Source organism: Artemia franciscana, chromosome 17, assembly GCF_032884065.1.
Source record: "Artemia franciscana chromosome 17, ASM3288406v1, whole genome shotgun sequence".
Lineage (NCBI taxonomy): Eukaryota > Metazoa > Arthropoda > Branchiopoda > Anostraca > Artemiidae > Artemia > Artemia franciscana.
In genome coordinates, this window is record NC_088879.1 from 40,401,937 (window position 1) to 40,423,348 (window position 21,412).

Below are 21,412 nucleotides of genomic sequence, written 5' to 3' on the forward strand. Positions count from 1 at the left end.
ACTACGAAAAAAAACAACTTGAGTGCATCCCACGACTTGTTTCAATACCAAGGAAAACAGACTAAAACCAACTCAATATTCACAGAGTAGCCGAGGATGGCAGTTGTCATAGAGAATAAGTGCAAATTTTAAACAAATATATGAAACAAATTTAATAAAAATAATAAAACAACGCATTCAAAAGAATATTCCAGTGGGGGGGGGCAGTAAATCTCCGTCGCCTAGATAGGTTCCTTCTACCACCCTATATGGGTCTTGGTCCTTTTCTTTTTTACTTTTCTATTTAATTGCATTAATGCAAACACAAAGTAGATACTCAAAAGGGATAAAAATTTTATAATATTTTTTCTTCTTTTTTTTTATTTTTGAATAGTATTTATTTTTCAGACAGGAACTGCCAAGGAATTAAAAGCAGTCCCTATGTAATAAGAAAAAAAATGATTATCTTACAAAACTATCAATCAATCTGTCAATTTGACTTAGATGCGGAAAAGATGATAAGAAATACAGGAAACACAGGAACGAAAATAAACTATGAAACACCAACTCTGGCTTTTCCATGAACAATGTAAAGAAGCTAAAATCATTTACAAACATTGCTCGATCTGATCATATACTATCATATTACCATGTATCATTACTATTCTGTTGCTCTACATTATATATCTTTATTATGTATACTTAACATCAATATAACTTTAAATGGCGACTAAAATTTTAAGACTGATTAGTAACTAAAAAAATGAAATGCGCAGCTGTGTTGGCCTCAGGTGCCTTGGTCTGGCACCGAATTGTTGGTAGTAGCAGCAGTATCTAAGTGAACGAATGCCATCTTTAATACCCAAGGCGCAAACAAAATAGTATGAGAGCGCTACTGGTAAGCTGGCAAGCCAAGTCGAATCAGCTTTTCATTTGATATTCATGACTAGCGGAAAGGTGTTAGACCAATATACCCAAAAAGACAGGAATTGGAGAAACCTGACAAGCGAACCCAGGTTAGTAGAAAGTGGGACAGGCTGATGGGTTTAGACACCAAATTCAAATTATTATTGCAATCAAGGTTTAAAAAATCTAAAATTTCACTCTTTTTTACTTTGTAACTCTTTAACTTCACAGGGTAAAAAATATTCTTGAAAGCCTTCCATAATCATAGCTGAGATCCAATTACTACTGCTTATTGCAGCATCAAGTCGCCTGAGGCCAACACAGATACACACGCTCCTCCTCACTCCTTATTTATTCAAAGCTTCCCTCTTCGTACCCTCTCATGAAATTTCAATTTCGCTTAAATCTTTCCTTACGACGTCCTTCCATCCCATTCGGGTAAGAATCGTTTTTCGTTTGGCCCTAGGCGGTTGTTTGGCAAGGATAATCTTTGACAGTCTGTCATCCTTAAACGTGTCCTAGCCCTCTCGACTTTTCAAACAGTATAGCCATTATTATAGCCATATTTTTCGTGCAGCTCACTGTTTGAGATACGGTCAATCAGTCGGGTACCCAAAACAATCCGTAGGCAATTTTTCTGAAAAACATCTAGCAAATCTTCCTCTGTAATGTGGAGCGTAATTGGGTCGCAGACCTATCTTCCTATTCTTTTAAAAAAAATTCACCCGGGAAAAAAAACCTGGACCTTGGCTATTATAATTTTAACGTACTCACTGCGCCCACTGTCTTTGCTAATAATACCATCTATGTAAGTGAAGCTGTCCACTTGATGGTTCTTATTGCATTTTGCTAACATTTTCATCTAGCATACTTAAATCGTCAGTATAATCTAAGTCTAAAGTCTAGGAGAGGTAAACTTCCCTATTTGTTTCCTTGTTCTCTTATTGCCTTTTACTGTGCTACTTATGATAAAGTCCATCAAATTGATCCATATAAATAGGAATGGAAACAAGACTGCAAAATATAGGTGAACACGGGGAGACCAGTCCTGATTTCGATCCGGCAGAGGATGAAAGATTAGGTTTTTACTCTCTGTTTAGCTCATCAACATATTCATTAGTTATGTTGCTTGAATTGGATGGACGTCGATTGGTTATATAAGTCCATAGTGAGGGCAGCCCTGCTCTTTGGTGTTGTATCTTGGCCCATTGAAGCAGCTAAAGGGTATATTTAGGAGGTTTTTGACCACCATTGCCAGCGTTCTACCATACGAATCCGGTTCTCAGATAAGATTTTGAGTGATCAAGTCCACAGAAGTTGCTACAACGCCGAGAGAACGTTAACCTCTATCAAGCTCAGCCGGTTCCATTTACATAGGTCTTACACCACACTGAAGACCAGATTGCTTCATTAAATAAATACTGCTTGATGATCCCCTATCACCACGGCAACGAAGAAAAGAAGGATAGTAAAGAAATAATGGGCACTAGTTAAACGATATTTCGAGCCAAAAGTATGTTCCTACAAATTCGAACGAAGTTGGGACAAATTCAGGCTGTAGCTCATCAAAGAGTTGGCACAAAACCGGCCATCGTGGCAAATTTCAATTCAGAAGCTTTATACAGATGCCTAGTAAGGAGGATACCCAATCTTGCTAGACAAACAACAAAGTAGGTTTTTCAGTCAGTATTCAAGATGATGTTTACTAATTGGTCTTACAGGTCGGGGTCACTTTCCAATGGATATCTCCGATTGGAATTTTTTGCCGTTAAGACAAAAGTTGCCACGCTCCCACTCCCCTCCCTCCGTGTATACAAGAAATATGCTTGAAACGGAAATTCAACTCCCTAAATAAACATAAATACTGGTAAACTAGTGTTAACTATACTTGCATGACATTCTTTAGATTTGACAAATATGAACTGGTTCTATTTCTTTCGCAATAAAAACACCGGTCTATTTTGTCTCAGCTTTCGATGAAATTTCTCAACAACTTGCTTCGAAAGATCAAACAGCAACAAAATCAAAGCGAAAAACTCGCAAAAGCCAAAGTAGAAAATTTTCAGTTTTCTTCAGAAAATTTCCAAGAAAAGACAAATGGAAAACGGCATTATTCCTGAGTCCACCACAGTCATGCTTATTGGAAAAAAAAAAGATTTATGAATCGTATGTGGGTTTTCTTTATTTGAAGTCACATTTGCGCTAAACAAGCCGATAATTTAACGAAAGAAATTCTTTTGAAAAGCCAATATCAAAACGGATTAGTCCCCAACTAACGTTTACTGTATCTAACGTATATATAGTAACGTAAACGTTACAATAATTATACTGGACTTAGGATATTTTTTTTTAGATAATAACTAACGGTTCAATAAATTCAGAAGCTCCTGATGAAGATCAGGAATTTCAGGAAATTACGCATGGGAAACACTGTAGGTACTGTAGTCGTGTGTAAATTCGATTTTATTCTTAAGCGTGACACTATGCGGCTCTGGCATTAGACTCGGAATGAAATTTGGAGATAATAAAACCTAACGGTTCAATAAATTCAGAAGTTCCTGATGTATATTAGGAATTCTAGGAAATTATGGACGGGAGACACTGTAGACACTGAAGTCGTGCGTAATTTCGATTTTATGCGCAAGTGTGACAATATGCAGCTCTGGCATTAGACTCGGAATGAAATTTGGAGATAATAAAACCTAACGGTTCAATAAATTCAGAAGTTCCTGATGAACATCAGGAATTTCAGGAAATTATGGACGGGAGACACTGTAGATACTGAAGTCGTGCGTAATTTCGATTTTATGCGCAAGTGTGACAATATGCAGCTCTGGCATTAGACTTATATGAAATTTGGAGATAATAAAACCTAACGGCTCAATACATTCAGAAGTTCCTGATGAACATGTTTCTTAGCTTCGAAGCGTAGAATGAACTAAATTGCTTCTTGTGGCCAATCATGTGTGCAACATTAAGCTTCAAGTGTGTAAAATCAAGCTTCATAAAATATGTTTTTTAAAGAAACATTTTTTTGGTACCACTGAACGAAATAACACAAATAGAAAACCAATATGATCTTCAAGATGGGGGTAAAGTAAATCAAACAACGTGTAAATATTTCAAAACTTCTTGGCATGTTACTTATTCTGGGGGAAGGTCCTACATTTTCTCCCTACCCTGAGAGCTGGTATAAAAGCTTTGCTGCAACGTTTGAATGCAAATCTTAAATAGTCTGGGATAATCTTAAGGTTAGGCACTCGTTTCCATCTGCAATTGTATGGAAGGGGATGTACTGGGAAAGTTGCCCTATTTTTTACCAAAAGATTTAAGATTGAGATTAAGAACTAATATTAAGACTAATTTGATTTTTGCATATAAGCTTTACCGTCAACTTAATTTAAATCCTCAACAGTTTGGGATTTTTAGTTGGGACTATTGGACAATCGTTATTAATTTGAAACTATGTTGAAAGAGATATAGTGCAAATATTTACCTTACTTTTTTACTCACACCTCTTGACCCACCACACGCAAACAAAATTGGCCCCTTGTTTCCGTTTTCAAGTTTTTTTGTTGTGTTTCTTCCTTTGTTTTTCCAGCAATTATGGAATACCCTATAACTAACCGACCGTTCACTTCTTACTTATTATGATTAATTATGGTTAAATGTTGGAGATGTACAAGCATAGAGGATTGACTGTCCAATATTTTGTTTAAAAATCGTAGATGCGACCAAGAGCTGGAGATATTGAAGACGTGCATTGCAGTCTATACTCTAAATTTGGATATTTCGATGCCAAATGTTTACCTTACCTTTTTTTTACAAATAAATGAAGACTGTCCTGATTTTAATCAATTCATTTATTTTATTGAAATGTTTGATTTTGTAGTGAAGGATATGAGAGGTTTTGAGAAGTGCTTGTGTTTTGATGTGCCTGTTGAGGTTTTGAACTGCTAGCAATACGTCTCCTCAAAGATAAGTAGAATAGATTACTAAGACTGGACGTCACCGTCAATATTAAGATAGGAAAGAAGAACCCCCCCCCCCCAAAAAAAAAAAACCTAAAAAAATCGCTCAAAGGAAATAATGTCCTTAAGGAAGCAGCAGTAATAAATGTTTGAACTCAAGACTCCCGGAACTGAATGACGTTTTAGCCAAAGTAGTCAAATCCGAGAAAAGCTGAAAAATATGAAAAGGAAGATAGCATCGTTGGTTTCGTTTATACTCCGTCGCATACTTGGTGGCAATGCAATAATGGAATTTTTCACAGACGTGTTTTGGCATCATTTCCAGACTTTTTTTTACATTATTTACCGGGCATTTTTTTTTTGGGGGGGGGGATTTCTGTTTTTCGGTGGCTATTCTTTTCTATCTTAGCATTGACGGCCATTTTTAGCCTTAAAATCTGTTCAGTACACCTTTTAGCAGACGTATTGCTAGAAGTTCAAAATCTCTATGTTTTGACTAAGGGAAATACGTTACATACGAAGAATATGTTCAGGAGAACACCGAAAATGTGTTAGAGAAAAGTTTGAAAAGGGTTTGTTACACTTACTTGAAAAATTATTCATTTTTGAATGATCAACAATATATGTAAATACTGTCCTTTTAGCGTTTTAATCATTATCTATATAATATTTTCTTTAGGATAAACAAGCTAACATTCAATCAAATGCTCTGAAAAAAATCTTAAAAAAAGAAAAACATTTGCAATATTTGATTTGGTTTCTTAACGGCTGATTTTTTACCTATGAAGTATTCAAATGCACACATTGAACATTAATGTGCCGTATGTAGTATACCTATATGTAGGTAGGTATACATACGTAGTATACCTTTTTACCTATTAAACATTCAAATGCACACATCGAACATTAATGTGCTGTCTGTAGTATACCTGATGCTTATCCCATAACTTATGGAATAGGCAACCTTCCTTATATCGTTTTCAGCCTTTATAGCTGAATTCCTCTGGAATTCTAGCTTACCAAACTGTTCTATTGGTGGAAGCCTTAAAGAAAAGTAGTCGCGAGGAAGAATAAAAGGAAAGACTAGAAACGTCAGATAAGGGTAACTAGACACGGATGTCCAACATGGAAGTCCAGCAACGCGATTTTAAGAAATACAGCATGAAAATCGTGGGAGCAGGAGCCGTGGGTAGGTCTGCTTCAGTATTTGAAGCAGCTAATATCAAATGTTTCGTGTACATGATAGACAATTAACATTTTGCGCTAATCCATCATATCTCTAATGAATTGTTCATGGGGATTTGAATATATATTTTTCTCGTCTGACTGTTCTCAATTTTTTTGTTTTACTTAAATAAATTCACTAGATTGTTGAGTCATATTTCACGATTTGGTGTCTTGGCCATTTTTACTTTTTTCATTCTTATGGTTTGCTATTAGTTTGTGACTACTTTCATGGGAATCTCATCAATTGGCAACCGCTTCCATTATGGAAATCTCCTAAAAACAAAAGGTATATTTCATGAATTATCGTGAAATGAGATATTTTGGCGGTACGTTAGATGAACGATATACAATGCTTCTACAAAGGAATAAGGTTAATTAACCTCGTGACAGTCCTTTGTTAGCATCAGTCAACGTTCTTCACTTTTGGCTTTGGCACTGTTGAACTTCGAGTAGTTTTACTAAAACTAATAAAAAAAAGCACCCTCTGGTTTCTTTATTTTTTCAGTTTTTATTTACTTTTTACATTGTACTGGGCAAAAAAAAAGAAAATAAGACAACATCCTAAGACGCCACTTCAAAACCGAAATTATCTTATTTAAAAAAGAGCCTTACCGGGACCGCTTTTAGCATTTGACCCTTCTATGTAAAGTTGGTTACATTCAAAACACTTGATTAAAACTACGAAGTCCGAGGAGGACAAGGTTAGGTCAAGTTCCTTTGTCTGAGCTTAACAATAACACTTGGTCAACTGAGACCTTGGAAGACCTAGCCGGCAGAGAGAGACAGAGAGAAAAAGGATAGATAAGCATTATTCTCTTTTAGATACCACTAACACCTTAGGAGGAACGCCAGATGTTATAAAAAAACACTCTCCAACGTCAACAATACAAAAGGAAAAAAAAATAGGAAAATAATGAATAACCAACAAATGACAAAATTATAAACATGTTCACCGCCATGATTTAATTTCAGTTCAATCAATGGAAAGGTCTTTATGTGGTCTTTTGTAATATCATAGAGACTAATTTACCTATAGCGTGATATTGCAACAGCTCACAGACCATATGGAGCTAACCCTCCTGTTACTTTTTTGTTCCTAATTTAGATTAACTCCGATGAGCTTCACCATATTTCTATTTTTTAGCATCTGTAGTGAAACCTTTTCAACAGGGAACGAAAAACGGATTTCTAGGATGGGTCTTGCCCTTCTACTCTTGTGAACAAGTGAAGAATTGTGGCTTAGATGTGTAGAGCAAAAAAAGGAAAGAAAGTAAAAGCTCTTTAAAGTCGTAACAGCTAAAACATACTTTTTAAAGCAGGAAATCGATGGTTTCTTCAACAATTATCTTACCAAAAAAACTCGAAATAAAAAATTTAATTTATAAAAAACAAAAAATTTTCTGTTGCACTTACAATACGTATATTTTTTCAACACGAGACCTCTGGAAGGGGCTTCTGTCCCCTCCCCAGGCTTGCCCTTGAACATAAACATACGCACATGACCTGGAGTTTTTAGGGTGTAAAAACATGTCAGTAACTTAGAATACTAATTTGAATTTGTTTGTGAAGTTTTTAATGCTATATTTTAAAACTTCTAACCGTTCACTGCTTGAAATCATGCTGTGCACTGCAGCAGTGCAGTGCACTGCTTGAGGCATTTTTTGCTGCTTTGATGATATTAAACAACAACAAAAACAAGTTTTTTTTAACGGAAAGTAAGGAATGATATTAAAACTTAAAACGAACAGAAATTACTTCGTATATGAAAGGTGCTGCTTCCTCATCAACGCCCCGCTCTATACGCTAAAGTTTTTTACTGTTTTAAAAAGTAGAGTTGAGAGAAAGAGTCAAACTATAGCGAAAAGAGCGGGGCGTTGATGAGGAAGTAGCACCTTTCATATACGAAGTAATTTCTGTTCGTTTAAGTTTTAATGTCGCTCCATACTTTCCGTTAAAAAAAACTTGTTTTTTTTATTTAATTTCTGAACGTTTTTGAATCAATGCATGTTTTGATTTTGGCTCTCCGCAGATGAATAATTAAAACGAAATTTGCATATTTATTTTTTTGGCTAAATGGCTTTCTCATAGTTTTGATAGAATGATTTTGAGAGAAAAAAGGAGCGGGGGAGGAGGCCTAGTTGCCCTACTTCTGTATTTTCATGTTTTTATTACGTATATGAAGGGGTTCACCCCTCTCCCCGTTAGTACCTCGCTCTTTACACTAAAGCTTAAATTTTTCCCAATTTCTTAAGAATGACCCCTGAATCACAAAAGCCGTACAATAAATAGTTGAAATTACTAAGAATAATTTAACGTAAAGAGCGAGATACTAGGAGGAGGTGAGCCCATCATATGCGTAATAATTTCTGTTCGTTTTAAGTTTTAGTGCTTCTCCTTGCTTTCAGTTGAAAAAACTTTTTCATATTTATTTTTTCACTGTTTTTTTTTAATAATGCTAGAAAATCCTGCGCTCCCTTCATGAAATTTTTCTTCCCCCATGACAAATTACTCCAAGGGAAGTTCCCCTAACATATCCTCCTCTTATCAACCCCCCCACAACCTAAAAATCCCCCTGAAAACGTCTGTACACTTCCAAATAACCATTACTGTATGTAAGCACTGGTCAAAGTTGGTAGCTTGTGGCCCATCCCACGGGGACTGTGGAAGAGTAAGTCGTCCCCAAACGAAAGTAAAACAGTTCAAAATGGGGATGATACCTTTTTATTGACAGTGAATAGATATGAAATTATTTAACTGGATATTTCGAACACATATACAGTGTTCACCTTAAATAAAATTCAATGTACATTTATTTTTATTCATGTCTTTTAGTTTTATAATGAACACTGTATATGTGTTCAAAATATCCAGTTAAATAATTTTATATCTATTCACTGTCAATAAAAAGGTATCATCCCCATTTTGAACTGTTTTACTTTCGTCATGGAAAGGCAGTGTGGTCTTCGAAGTTATCGTCGTCCCCAAAGACATAGTTATAAGGTTTTTTGACTACGTTGAATAAAATTGCTATCTCAGAATTTTGATTTGGTGACTTTGGAAGAATAATTAGCGTGGGAGGGGGCCTAGGTGCCCTCCAATTTTTTGGTCACTTAAAAAGGGCACTAGAACTTTTCATTTCCTTTAGAATGAGTCCTCTCGCAAGATTTTAGGACCACTGGGTCGATGTGATCACCCCTGGAAAAAAAAAAAAAAAAACAAACAAACACGCATCCGTGATTTGTCTTCTGGCAAAAAATGCGAAATTCCACATTTTTGTAGATAGGAGCTTGAAACTTCTACAATAGGGTTCTCTGATACGCTGAATCTGATGGTGTGATTTTCGTTAAGATTCTATGCCTTTTAGGGGTTTTCCCCCTATTTTCCAAAATAAGGCAAATTTTCTCAGGCTCGTAACTTTTGATGGGTAATACTAAACATGATTAAACTTATATATCTAAAATCAGCATTAAAATACGATTCTTTTGATGTAGCTATTGAAATCAAAATTACATTTTTTTTTGAGTTTTGGTTACTATTGAGCCGGGTCGCACCTTACTACAGTTCGTTACCACGAGCTGTTTGATCGAGAAAAGCAGTAACTTTCAAAAAGTGTCAGTGGAGAGAAAATGTTCGCCAAAAGGCTTCATAGCTTGTTTATATCTGATTGGCCAAAAGCTTAAGATATACATCTTAATCTTTGCATAAATGTGACGTCAAATAACATCATGCTGCGCTAAGGTCCAAAATATATCCATCGGGCTATTAAAGTAGTACTTCAATCACCGTCGATACTTGGCTAAAGATGAGGTTATTTGATTAGTTAAAACACACAGTTACTTGGCTAGCGATATACTTGGCTAGCGATATACTTGGCTAGAATCTGATAAGCTAATTTGATTGGCTAAAATACGCAAGTAAGCCTACCTGAACTAGTTGATGGTAAATGCTTGGATAGGAGTTAAAAATAATGGTTGCAGCACTAACACAAGAACACACACATGCACAAGCACTGAACAAACACTCAGATTTTTATCTAGAGTTTTGACCGTTTTCCGTTATCATAGTGAAATAGTTCTATAACAAGCCTTAGTAGAGCCTTAGCAGTTCATTGTGCTAAAGTAGAGGTAAAAAACCCCTAAAAATCGAAAGCGAGCCTTAGTAGACTAACAACCCTTAGTAGAGCCTTAGTAGTTCCTTACGCTAAAGTAGAGGTAAAAAAAAAAAAAAAATCAAAAACGAACCTTAGTAGACTTAGTAGCCTTAGTAGACTAGCAAGCCTTAGTAGAGCCTTAGTAGTTCCTTATGCTAAATTAGAGGTAAAAAACCCACAAAAATTAAAACCAAGCCTTAGTAATTCCTTATGCTAAAGCAGAGGTAAAAACCACCAAAAATTAAAAAACAACAACAAAGAAACCTTAAAAAGTGCTTACATACGAAATGTGTTTTATATAAAAGGGAGGATAGTCTATGACAAAAGTATGAATAATGTAAAACATATATCAAAATTACAACTAGGTGTGACTACAGAATATTGTTAATAAAAGTATTTTGTATGTATTTCCATCCCAATGACAAACACCGTTTACACAGAATAAATCCCTTAAATTCTTCCTACTAAAAAATCCAAATTGTTATTCAAAAGAAACAAAAAAGAAGGCGAAAACTTAACAAGTTATTATTTCTTTTTTATTCAGATATTGTATCCGACCACGTTCGAAATAGAAGAAAATCAAGCTATTAAGACAAAAAGAACACACAACTTATTCTGCAGGGAATAGATCCTTACTCATACTCGCAAGATGGAACGGTTGCCATGCAGGAACCATAAATTAGGGATAGGAGCCAAGGGACAATCCAGGAACTGTCAGTTCCAAATCGTTACTGACTTTTATCCAGCTGAGTTCCAGAGAATTACCTAACTAATTAAAGGGAGGTGCAAGACTACAACATTACAGTTAGAGCTAAATGGTAGGTTGAGGATTCAAATCTAAAAAAGACAAACTACCTTTCGAGATACAGATTTTCTTACCCCCTGACTAAAATTTGATTCCTTACTTTAGGTTTATAAGAATTAACACCTTATAACTAATGTAAGACCGATTTTCTTCAAATATATGATACCAACAGAACGATGACGTGGTGTGATCAAAACCTGCTACAGTCAATTTTATAGTTAACTCTCTTAGTCAATTTTATAGTCAATTTTCTTAGTAAACTTTTTTATCAATTTTATATAGTCAGGTTTCTTCATTTTTTCCTATAACTGACTCTTTAAAAAGCCTCTTTTTTCAATGAGCTTTTAACAGTGGATAAAAAAAAAAGCTCTGGTCCTTTATCGCTAACCGTAATCCAAGTGGGTCTAGGCAGGATGATAATTTCGCATATATTAGCTCTCAGCTCTGTATTGATGTATCCTCAGACCTATACCCAGCAGAGAATGGAAGAAGTCCGGACAGTCTTTACTTTCCATCGTAAATTAATATGGTATCGCAGCAAAATTAACGGTCACACGTGAGTATTGATCCTGCCTATCCTTGCTTGTGCCCATTCTCCTTTGCTGATGCTAGATATCATAGAGCAGCTGCGTGAACAGTCCATAAAACAGCAGCAGGAGAACGTACCGCAGATTTTTAACATATTATCTGCGTCTTGCAGTGACAACCAGAGCATTGTGTACGTCAAATTCTGTTAGCTGAGCTTCTCAGCCCATGGAAAAGATATCAGGGATGGTCAATACCTCCCATTAACTAAGCAACTGGTATCGTATCACTAGGCATAAACGAAAATTGTCTCAAAGACCCTTTATGTCGGGCAAAGGTGATGGTGCCTGCTTTCCACTTTAAGTACAAGTTAGTCATAGCCTTCCTAAAGTACTTGGATGTGTTCGAATTTGGCAGCTAAATAAACATGACCTTTCTGAAAGTACAAGATGCCTTTAAGAGTGACAGAACCCATCCAGTGACTTGCTTTCGCAAGTGTCAGATTCAGTAGATTTTTAAACAAAAATGTTTTTCGAACTAGGTTTACGGTAAAGTGCTGCTATCTGGATTTTTGTTCTTTTTTTGCACTTTTATATTGTTTTCAGGTTCTAAAACGAATTTGGAGATAATAGAGATGTTGCTAAGATTTGTATCACCTGCTTAAAATACGGAGAAAATTGAACTCGCTAAGATTTGATTGACAAAGAATATGCATATAACAAAGAATAACAATAACAAAAGAATATGGAAAGACGGGAGTTAATTGACTTTGCAGCCAGTTGAACTTAATCCTTTTCAATCATAGACATCGTGACAGATCAAGACTTGGAACAATATCTTATATAATCTAATTGGTATTGTAAAGCTATCCGTAACTTTTCAGGATTAAAATACCATAGATGATACTCTATTAATTATTACGAAACTGCCTCGTTCTCTTATGTATCGTTTGTACCCATTGCATAAACACTTAATTCTAGGTTACAGTGAGTATAGGTAGGCTACACCAACTAGCAAAAGTTACAAACCCCTCTTCACCAAAGATGATTCCACATTTTTGTAGATAGGAGCTTGAAACTTCTACAATAGGGTTCTCTGATACGCTGAATCTGATGGTGTGACTTTCGTTAAGATTCTATGACTTTTAGGGGTCTTTTTCCCCTATTTTTTAAAATAAGGCAAATTTTCTCAGGCTCGTAACTTTTGATAAGTAAGACTAAACTTGATTAAACTTATTTATTTAAAATGAGCATGCGATTCTTTTGATGTAGCTATTTATATCAAAACCCCATTTTTTAGTTTTTTGGTTGCTATTGAGCCGGGTTACTCCTTACTACAGTTCGTTACCACGAACTGTAGCTCATCAAGAGCTATCGATTGCCGTCGACAAAAAATTCTATCTGTCTTAGTTCAAAAGTTGATTTTTTTGCCGTAGGTCAACTTTCTAACCTCACGACTTAGAAAGGAGCAAAGGATATGCGCCAATTTCTTTAACAATGACAGAACTTTTAAAGTTTAAGAGGTACATCTGATACATTTCTCTACCTCAATCCCAAGTGCGAAAAAACGAATGATAAACCCAGACAAAATCACGGCAGCACTTTCGGACCCGTGGGAAAATGCCGCTTTTTTGCTTCTGTAAATTTTTTATATTCATCACTCAAAGAAGATATATTGGCTGTGGGGCCGGGTAACTGCCGCATATATTTAACACTTATAGATTTTAGTCCATCTTCAATTTGAAAGTGGTGCCTGCCTGCCTGCCTGCTTGCCTGCTAGAATGGAGCTTTCCAGTCGAAAGCAGAAACATGGTTTGATGAAATAAAAGCTTGGCTGCACAACTTCAGATTATCCTCTCTGACATAGGCTATATAACTCCACTTCACTTCGCACACCATAGGCTCTGGCTCGTGGACCAGCAAAAACCATCCTTTTTGGCCCCAGGCAAGAGTTTTGCGGAGCTTTCCAAAATGTAATGCCATATTCATCAATCCGGCCTGAGGTCCACACTTTCCGTAAAAACCGCATAGCTTAGACCCTTAGCAGGTTCCAGGAATAAGCCAACATCGGCGACATAGGAAGAAGAAAAAAAGGGGACAAAACGAAAGTGTTGCTCTCGCAACACAATTAGTTTTCTTCACTAACTCTCTTGTTCTTTTAATTTTGTTGCTTTCCAATAAAAGCAAATTCAGTGTAAGCTAAAGCACATACAATAGGTAACTTCGAGTATTTTTGTATCTCTGATGTGTATCAGCACTAATAAATATTTTTCGTTTCCGGAACGAAATTTCGCTACTGGTTTAAGTCTGGTTTGTCAGAGGCCCAATTTCCTACAGTAATGGGGGGGGGAGGGGTACTTATGATTACAGCTGCAAGGAGGCTTTTCCACAACTAAGGAAAGATCCGAAAAAAGTAAGTGATATCAAGTATGCCAGAAGCTATAATCATAATATTTTTCGACCCTAGAATGTAATTAAGACTAGATGTTAGAGGTGTGTGTCCAGAAATTTTTCTTGAGCACCTTTATTGGGAATCCTGAATCAGTCCAAAAACGTATGACAAAAGGCATTCAAAGATGTAAAATTCAACTTATAAATCTTGCCTTGAGAAACTAAAGGATAGTAGTATGACAGTAGTATAAAGGGTTCAAAGAATCTCTTACAAGCCGAGCAGTTGAGCTATGGAACCCACTTGGCGAGGAAAACATTTCTGCTCTGCGTACAGGAGCTGCCAAATGCGCAGTCAATAAAGGAAGGTGCTGAAAGCCTTAGCTCAGGGAATACCGAATTGCCACTGTTTAAATTTTACAAGACTTAATCTGAGATGATACATTAGATTGAATGTATCATACTTGATACTATTCGTAAATTTCATATATGGTACATAATTTTTTTTGTAAACAAATCATTTTTTTTTTACTCTCCTGGACCAAGATTAGTTCCATTCATAGTCAAAGCCACGATTCTTTTATATTTTTCTGCTTCAAAATTACAAAACATTAAGGGAAGCATAACATTTTAGTCAGTGTTGCCAAGTTGGGGCGCCAAAATAAATAAACAAAACTAAGCAACTGAATAGAAAACACTGTTCCTCCGTAAGGACTCTTAACATTATCAATTTGCTGAATCCCAAAGACAAATTTCTTAAGCTGTTTCGTGCCAATTTATTCACCCTATTGTTTGCAGCTTTTCATCCACGGTTCTATTTTTTAATTTTGGTGCCAGCTAGCATTGAAAACTCCTTAACTGGATCTGGAGGTCTTTTTTTTTTTTTATCTCAAATTGAACCCCCATTTTCTCTTTTTTTTAAATATCTATGGTAGCGTAAATTTCCACTTAACCAATTTAAACAACCTTTCATTTTCAGTCTCCTGGGCACTTTAAGGAACAACCAAGATTAATAACCAATATGTGATACTGCAAAGAAAAAACTTACTGTCACAATGGAGCGCTGATTTGTTATTCAATGCTTTGGTGCACACGTCGCAGGTTACAATTTGACTATTGCTGTGTGAAACAGAAACAAAATGATGAAAACTACCTTTTTTCTTCTCCTTGTCCTGAAAAATTTCATTTTGTTAAAAACCAACGAAATCAAAAATTACGCTGTGTAAAACTCGAGAAATTCGGTACTTCAGAAAAAAATTGGGCTACATATTTGCACATTAGGCAGGGGGGGAAGTAGGGCATAGCGCGTTTGCATGCAAAATGTGTTAGGTACAATTATTCACCATATTATGAAGTAAGAATTGTTTTCTAGCTTCAAACTGTCCAAATACTTTACCCTCACTCCACTAACGTGCAAATATATAGCCCAAATTATATATTTCACATCTTTTCGGTCACTTGTCTTTGTCTTGTCTCAAGCTAAGCTGAAAGAAACATATATATATATATATATATATATATATATATATATATATATATATATATATATATATATATATATATATATATATATATATATATATATATATATATATATATATATATATATATATATATATATATATATATATATATATATATATATATATATATATATATATATATATATATATATATATATATATATCATATATGTATAATATATATATATATATATATATATATATATATATACATATATATGAGTAAATCAGAGCTATAATGAGAGAAAGGTTAGGATGGCTAGGATGAGTTCTGCGGATGAGGGATGGCATATTGCCAAAGATCGTCCTTATAGGTCAACAATCTTCGGTCAAACGAAATGCAGGTCATCCCCAAACCTGCAAACCTGGGGTGGGAGGACGTCAAAAAAGAAGATTTAAGAGAAATCAAAACTTCCTGGTATAATGTAAAGAGGAGGCTTTGAACAGATTGGGGTAGAGGAGGAGCGTGCGTAGCTTTGTTGGCCACAGGCGGCTTGGTGCTGCAGAGAATTTTTAGTAGTAGTAGAAATACTCTAGTTAAAAACTAGTTTTTGCATAACGATGTTCTTAAGTCAAATAAATACAATCGTCAAGAATAAAAAGCAAGAAAAAAAGAGCTACTGATTTAAAAGTAGACAGACACAATAAAACTGAAATTAAACACTGGACAAAATTAATTATTAAATAACGTTGTTACAATTAAATTAATGAAAATGAAGTTAATAAATAACAGAATTAAACTCTTCTAGCTTTCCGTTTTACAGCAAATGGGATGTCTATAGGGACCTTTTAAGCTTACTTTCTACTGAATGACAACTCCTGATTGGGTTGTGGCGGAGAGAGAATAGTCTCTAGGTCCGGGAATTAATAAGAGCCTTCCGATAAAAGCTAATTAAAAGCAGATTGTTTCCTATAAGCGAAGACATGAACACTAAAGATACACTGCCTTTGTCCTGATCAATTCCCTTATAACGATACGCCCCTTCTTACTCTGGAACATGTCTTTCAGCCGCATATATCTTACCTCATAACCTTCTCTACTCTTTTCCCCAATTTGTCAATTGCTCTCAAGCCAATTATATAAGGATCTCCTCTCCATGCAACAAGCATCAACTACAATAAATTAGGTACCCTTTCAATCGCAAAAATAATTGTTCCGTCAAAGGTTGATCGGAGATAGACCCAGCAGAATGTGGAGGCCGAATCAGAAAAAATTGTTTATTCAAGTTCTTTTTTATGGCAAATGGAATTTTCACCAAACTTCATACGTCCACCAAACTCTACAAATTTGTGATTGTAATATATCTTTCATATTCGAAAAAAGCAACATTCCCGCCGAATGCTTTTTTCTTATTTAGTTTTTTCTTCCTAATAAACCGGAAATAATTTCTGTGGGATATTGAGATAGGACTAGTCATAAGTAAAATTTGGCTTATGAAACCATTTTATTACAATTTTAATTTTCAAGACCTAATCATAGGCAGGGCAAACAATGTATTATTTTTTCTTTTTGTTTAGATAAACCCTCCGTATCGTAGGAGTTGTCTTAGAAACTTCAAAAAGGGCTCACTCGATTGGAAATTGAAAGGGCTAGTGCCCTTTTTAATAGTCGAAAGTGATTGGAGGGCAACTAACACACCTCCCAAGCCCACTATTTCCCTAAAAACATTCAATTAAAATTTCGAGACAGCAATTTGTTCAGCGTAGTTGAAAGATTCGGAAATTATGTCTTTAAGAATGACAATTCACCTAAAGTCCTCAGGGCAAGGGTTGTAAGTTATGGCCTGGGAGCGTATAAGGTTTATACAGAAAGGATGATCGTATAAAATTCGGAAGAGACTCATTGGATTGCTAATCAGGTTTTAGTCCTCTTTTTAAGATTCAGAGTGATCGGAGAGTGGGACCCCCCCCCCAAACCTTGTTTTTTCCCGAAATGTATCTGATAGAAATTTTGAGATAACCATGTGTTGTTGTAGAAGCTTCGAAAACAGTTCATTCGAATGGATATTGATAGAGCCAGTTCTCTGTTTAATCATCGAAGGTAATAGGAAGACAACTAACCCCCTCCCACGCTAACCGTTTCCCCAGAACCATAAAATAGAAATTTTCAGATAGCCATTTTGTTCAACGTAATTGAAAGGCCCCGAAATTATGTCTTTGAGGATGACAACCCCCACAGCCTCAGGGCAAGGGTTGTAAGCTATGCCCTGGGGGTATATAGAGTATATATAGAAAGGGAGATCGTATAAACTTTGGCGGGGGCATATTGGATTGGTAACTAGACCTACGCTGCCAGGGCAACGTGAAGTGTTGCGGCAACCTTTGTCCGGCTTCGCCGGCTAAAGTGATGTGAGAGCAACACATTGGTTTTGTTTCTTCGCTATCGATCAGTAATCACATGATCAAAAGCTATTCCTCAGCGTTGCAAAAACAACAACAAAATAGTATCGAAAGAAGGGACCAAATTGACTTTGCAGCCAGTTGAACTTTATCCTTTTCAATCGTAGACATCGTGACGGATGAAAATTCGGAACAATATCTTATATAATCTACTTGGTATTATAAAGCTATCCCTAACTTTTCAGGATCAAAATACCATTAGATGACATTCAATTAATTATTACGAAACTATCTCATTGTTTTACATTCTCGTTTGTGCTTGTTTCTTCACCATCGGTTATATGATGAAATTGTCAGCTCGAAGTTTTTAAACGATATGTTCTAACAAGAACGCAATCAGTTATCACATGACCAAAGGCTCTTTCTCAGCGTTGAAAAAACAACAATTACAAAATAATATTAAAAGAAGGGGCTAAATTGACTTTGCAGCCAGTTGAACTTTATCCTTTTCAATCGTAGACATCGTGACGGATGAAAACTTGGAACAATATCGTATATAATCTAGTTGGTATTATAAAGCTATCCGTAACTTTTCAGGACTAAAATACCATAGGAGACCCTAATTATTACGAAGCTACCTCACTGTTTTACGTTATCGTTTGTACCCGTTGTGTAAACACTTAACTCTGTCAGATTTAAAGATATCGAGTACAATGTGCACCAATTGGCACAAATTTCTAGCCCAAAGTGAACAGATTCTTACTGTTCACAAGTCTCTCTCCCGTGATAGACATCAAGTTCACCGGATACAAATAAATGGGTACACCAGCTAGCAAAAGTTGCAAGCCCCTCATCGCTGAAAATGATTGTAGCCCAACAGCCGATTATTACTTACAAGTCCCCTACATGTCTTACCACTGGAGCCAAATTGGTTTAACCATCAAATACACCGGAAACAAATAGGTACACCAACTAGCAAAAGGTGCTAACCCCTCATTGCCTAAGGTGATTATTACCTAACAGCCAACTGTTGCTTACAAGTCCTCTATATGTCTCACAATTTGTATCAGCCTAGATTTCGTTTCAGTGTGTACCTTACTACTGAAATTGTCAACCCCTTGAAACTTCCAAACGGGTATACCTCATGAAGGAATTTTTGTACCAAAAAATGGATGTAATATACTTTGATCAGCTCATCAAGTACTAATGATTGCCGTCAAAAAAAATTCTATCTGTCTTAGTTCAAAAGTTGATTTTTTTTGCCGTAGGTCAGCTTTCTAACGTCACCACTTAGAAAGGAGCAAAGGATAAACTCCAAATTCTTTAGCAATAAGAAAACTTTTAAAGTTTATTAGACACATCTGAAACCCTTTCTCTACCGCAATGCCACGTCCGAAAAACCGAATGACAAACTCAGCTGAAATCACGAACAGAAATGTATAGAAACAACAGATGACAGCGCTTTCGGACCCGTGGGAAAATTTTTGCTTCTATAAATTTTTCTATTTATCACTCAAAGAAGATATATTGGCTGTGGGGCCGGGTAACTGCCGCATACATTTAACACTTATAGATTTTAGTTCATCTTCGATTTGAAAGTGGTGTCTGCCTGCTCGAAAGCGGAAACATACTTTAATGAAACGAAAGATTGGCTGCACAATTTCAGATACTCCTCTCTGACCTAGGCTATATAACTCCACTTCACTTCGCACACCATAGGCTCTGGCTCGTGGACAAGCAAAACCATCCTTTTTGGCCCCAGGCAAGAGTTCTGCGGAGCTTTCCAAAATGTAATGTCATATTCATCAGTCCGGCCTGAGGTCCACACTTTCCGTAAAAACCGCAAAGATTAGACCCTTATCAGTTTCCAGGAATAAGCTGAGATCGGCGACATAGAAAAAAAAAAGAAAAAAAAAAGACAAAACCAAAGTGTTGCTCTCGTAACACACTGAGAACTTCTACTGCCCTTTTTAAGATTCAGGGTGATCAGAGGGAGGATACCCACCTCCCACACCCCGTATTTTTCAGAAATTGATCGGATAGACAATTTTAAATGGTCATTTCTTGTCATAGAAACTTGGAAGACATTTCATTCAATTGGAACTTGAAAGGACAAGAGCCCTTTTTAATCGTCAAAAGTGATTGGAGGGCAACTAACCCCCTCCCATGCCCACCACTTCCCCAAACTCATCCAATAAATATTTTAAGATGGCCATTGTATTCAACGTAATTGAAAGGACCGGAAATTATGTCTTGGAGGATGACAAACATCCCACAGCCCTAAGAGCAAGAGTTATAAGTTATGCCCTGGGGGCAAATAAGGTATATATAGAAGGAGTGATCGTATGAACTTCGGAGTGGGTCATTGGATTTCTAATCAAAAATTATAGTGACCTTTTTAAGATCCAGAGTGACCGGAGAGTGGATGTCTCCCTCCCCCCACTTCATATTTTCCCGAAATACATCTGATAGAAACTGTAGATGGTCATTTGTTGTCGTAGAAAACTCGAAAACAGAGAAAACTCGAACTCGAAACATTGAAAGGGCCAGTGCCCTTTTTAATAGTCGAAAGTGATTGGGGGGAACTAAACCTCTTCCCACGCCCACCATTTCCCCAAACACACCCAATCAAATTTTGAGATAGCCGTTTTGTTCAGTGTAGTTGAAAGGTATGGAAATTATGTCTTTGACAACCCCCATACCTTCTCAAGACCAGAACATAGCTTTCACTTTACTGAAAAAATGGCTGTCGATTGTCAATTCAATATACATATACTTATATATATTCCCTAAAGTTTCTAAAATTTTTAATTTATTAAAGTTAAAGAAGTTATAACATTTTAAACACTTTTTTTATTTCAATCATAAAATAAATAACCGAGTCAAACTCAAAATGCGCAAAAATTAACATGAGTAGGGCTGAAACCCCCATGCCTTCTCAAGACTAGAACATAGTTTGAACGTTACTGAAAACAAAACACATTTAAAATATTTTCACGTTGCTTTTACTTGTGTGAAATGTTTTTACTAGATATACTAAGGACGAAGTCCCCCCCCCCTTGCACTCCAACTACTGCGCGAGTATCTCATGTCCTTTTTAAGAGTAACAAGAGATTGTAAAGCAAGCAGTACTTCTCTCAAGCCCATTCATTTTCTAAACGCATCCAGTCAAAATTTTGAGACAGCCATTTTGTTCAGCATAGTAGAACACTCCAACAAGTATGTCTTTAAAGATATTAGGCATGTCAACCCCCAAAATTGTGCAGTTGACCCATTATGCTTTAAAACTAAATGTTGCTTTAAAATAAATCACAAGGCATTGTGTTTATGGTTGCCAATAAGACACCTCAACAATATATTGAGAACGACTGGGGGTATTAAGTTGAAACTTTTGGAGATACTACCATTACTACTTCTGCTCTTAGAATGTTTAAAAATAAAGTCAAATAATCTTTCAAGCGTAAAATACCATTAATCACTGTCAGTAAATAGATGAAACTCAAAACGAGTAGAAATTACAATAAATAGCCGAGTCAAACTCAAAACGAGCAAAAATTAGCATGAGTAGGGCTGATAACCCCTATGCATTCTCAAGACCA

The 21,412-nt window shown here is 36.0% G+C and overlaps 1 protein-coding gene across 1 annotated transcript in view; it reads right to left on the minus strand.

Moving 5' to 3' along the window:
* LOC136037586 (rho guanine nucleotide exchange factor 28-like) overlaps nt 1–21,412 on the minus strand; it is a 330,822-nt gene that overhangs the window by 149,441 nt on the left and 159,969 nt on the right. The window contains exon 10 of the mRNA XM_065720307.1: nt 14,999–15,122. Within this exon, the coding sequence (XP_065576379.1) occupies nt 14,999–15,122 (124 nt within the window). The remainder of the gene's footprint in view (nt 1–14,998; nt 15,123–21,412) is intronic.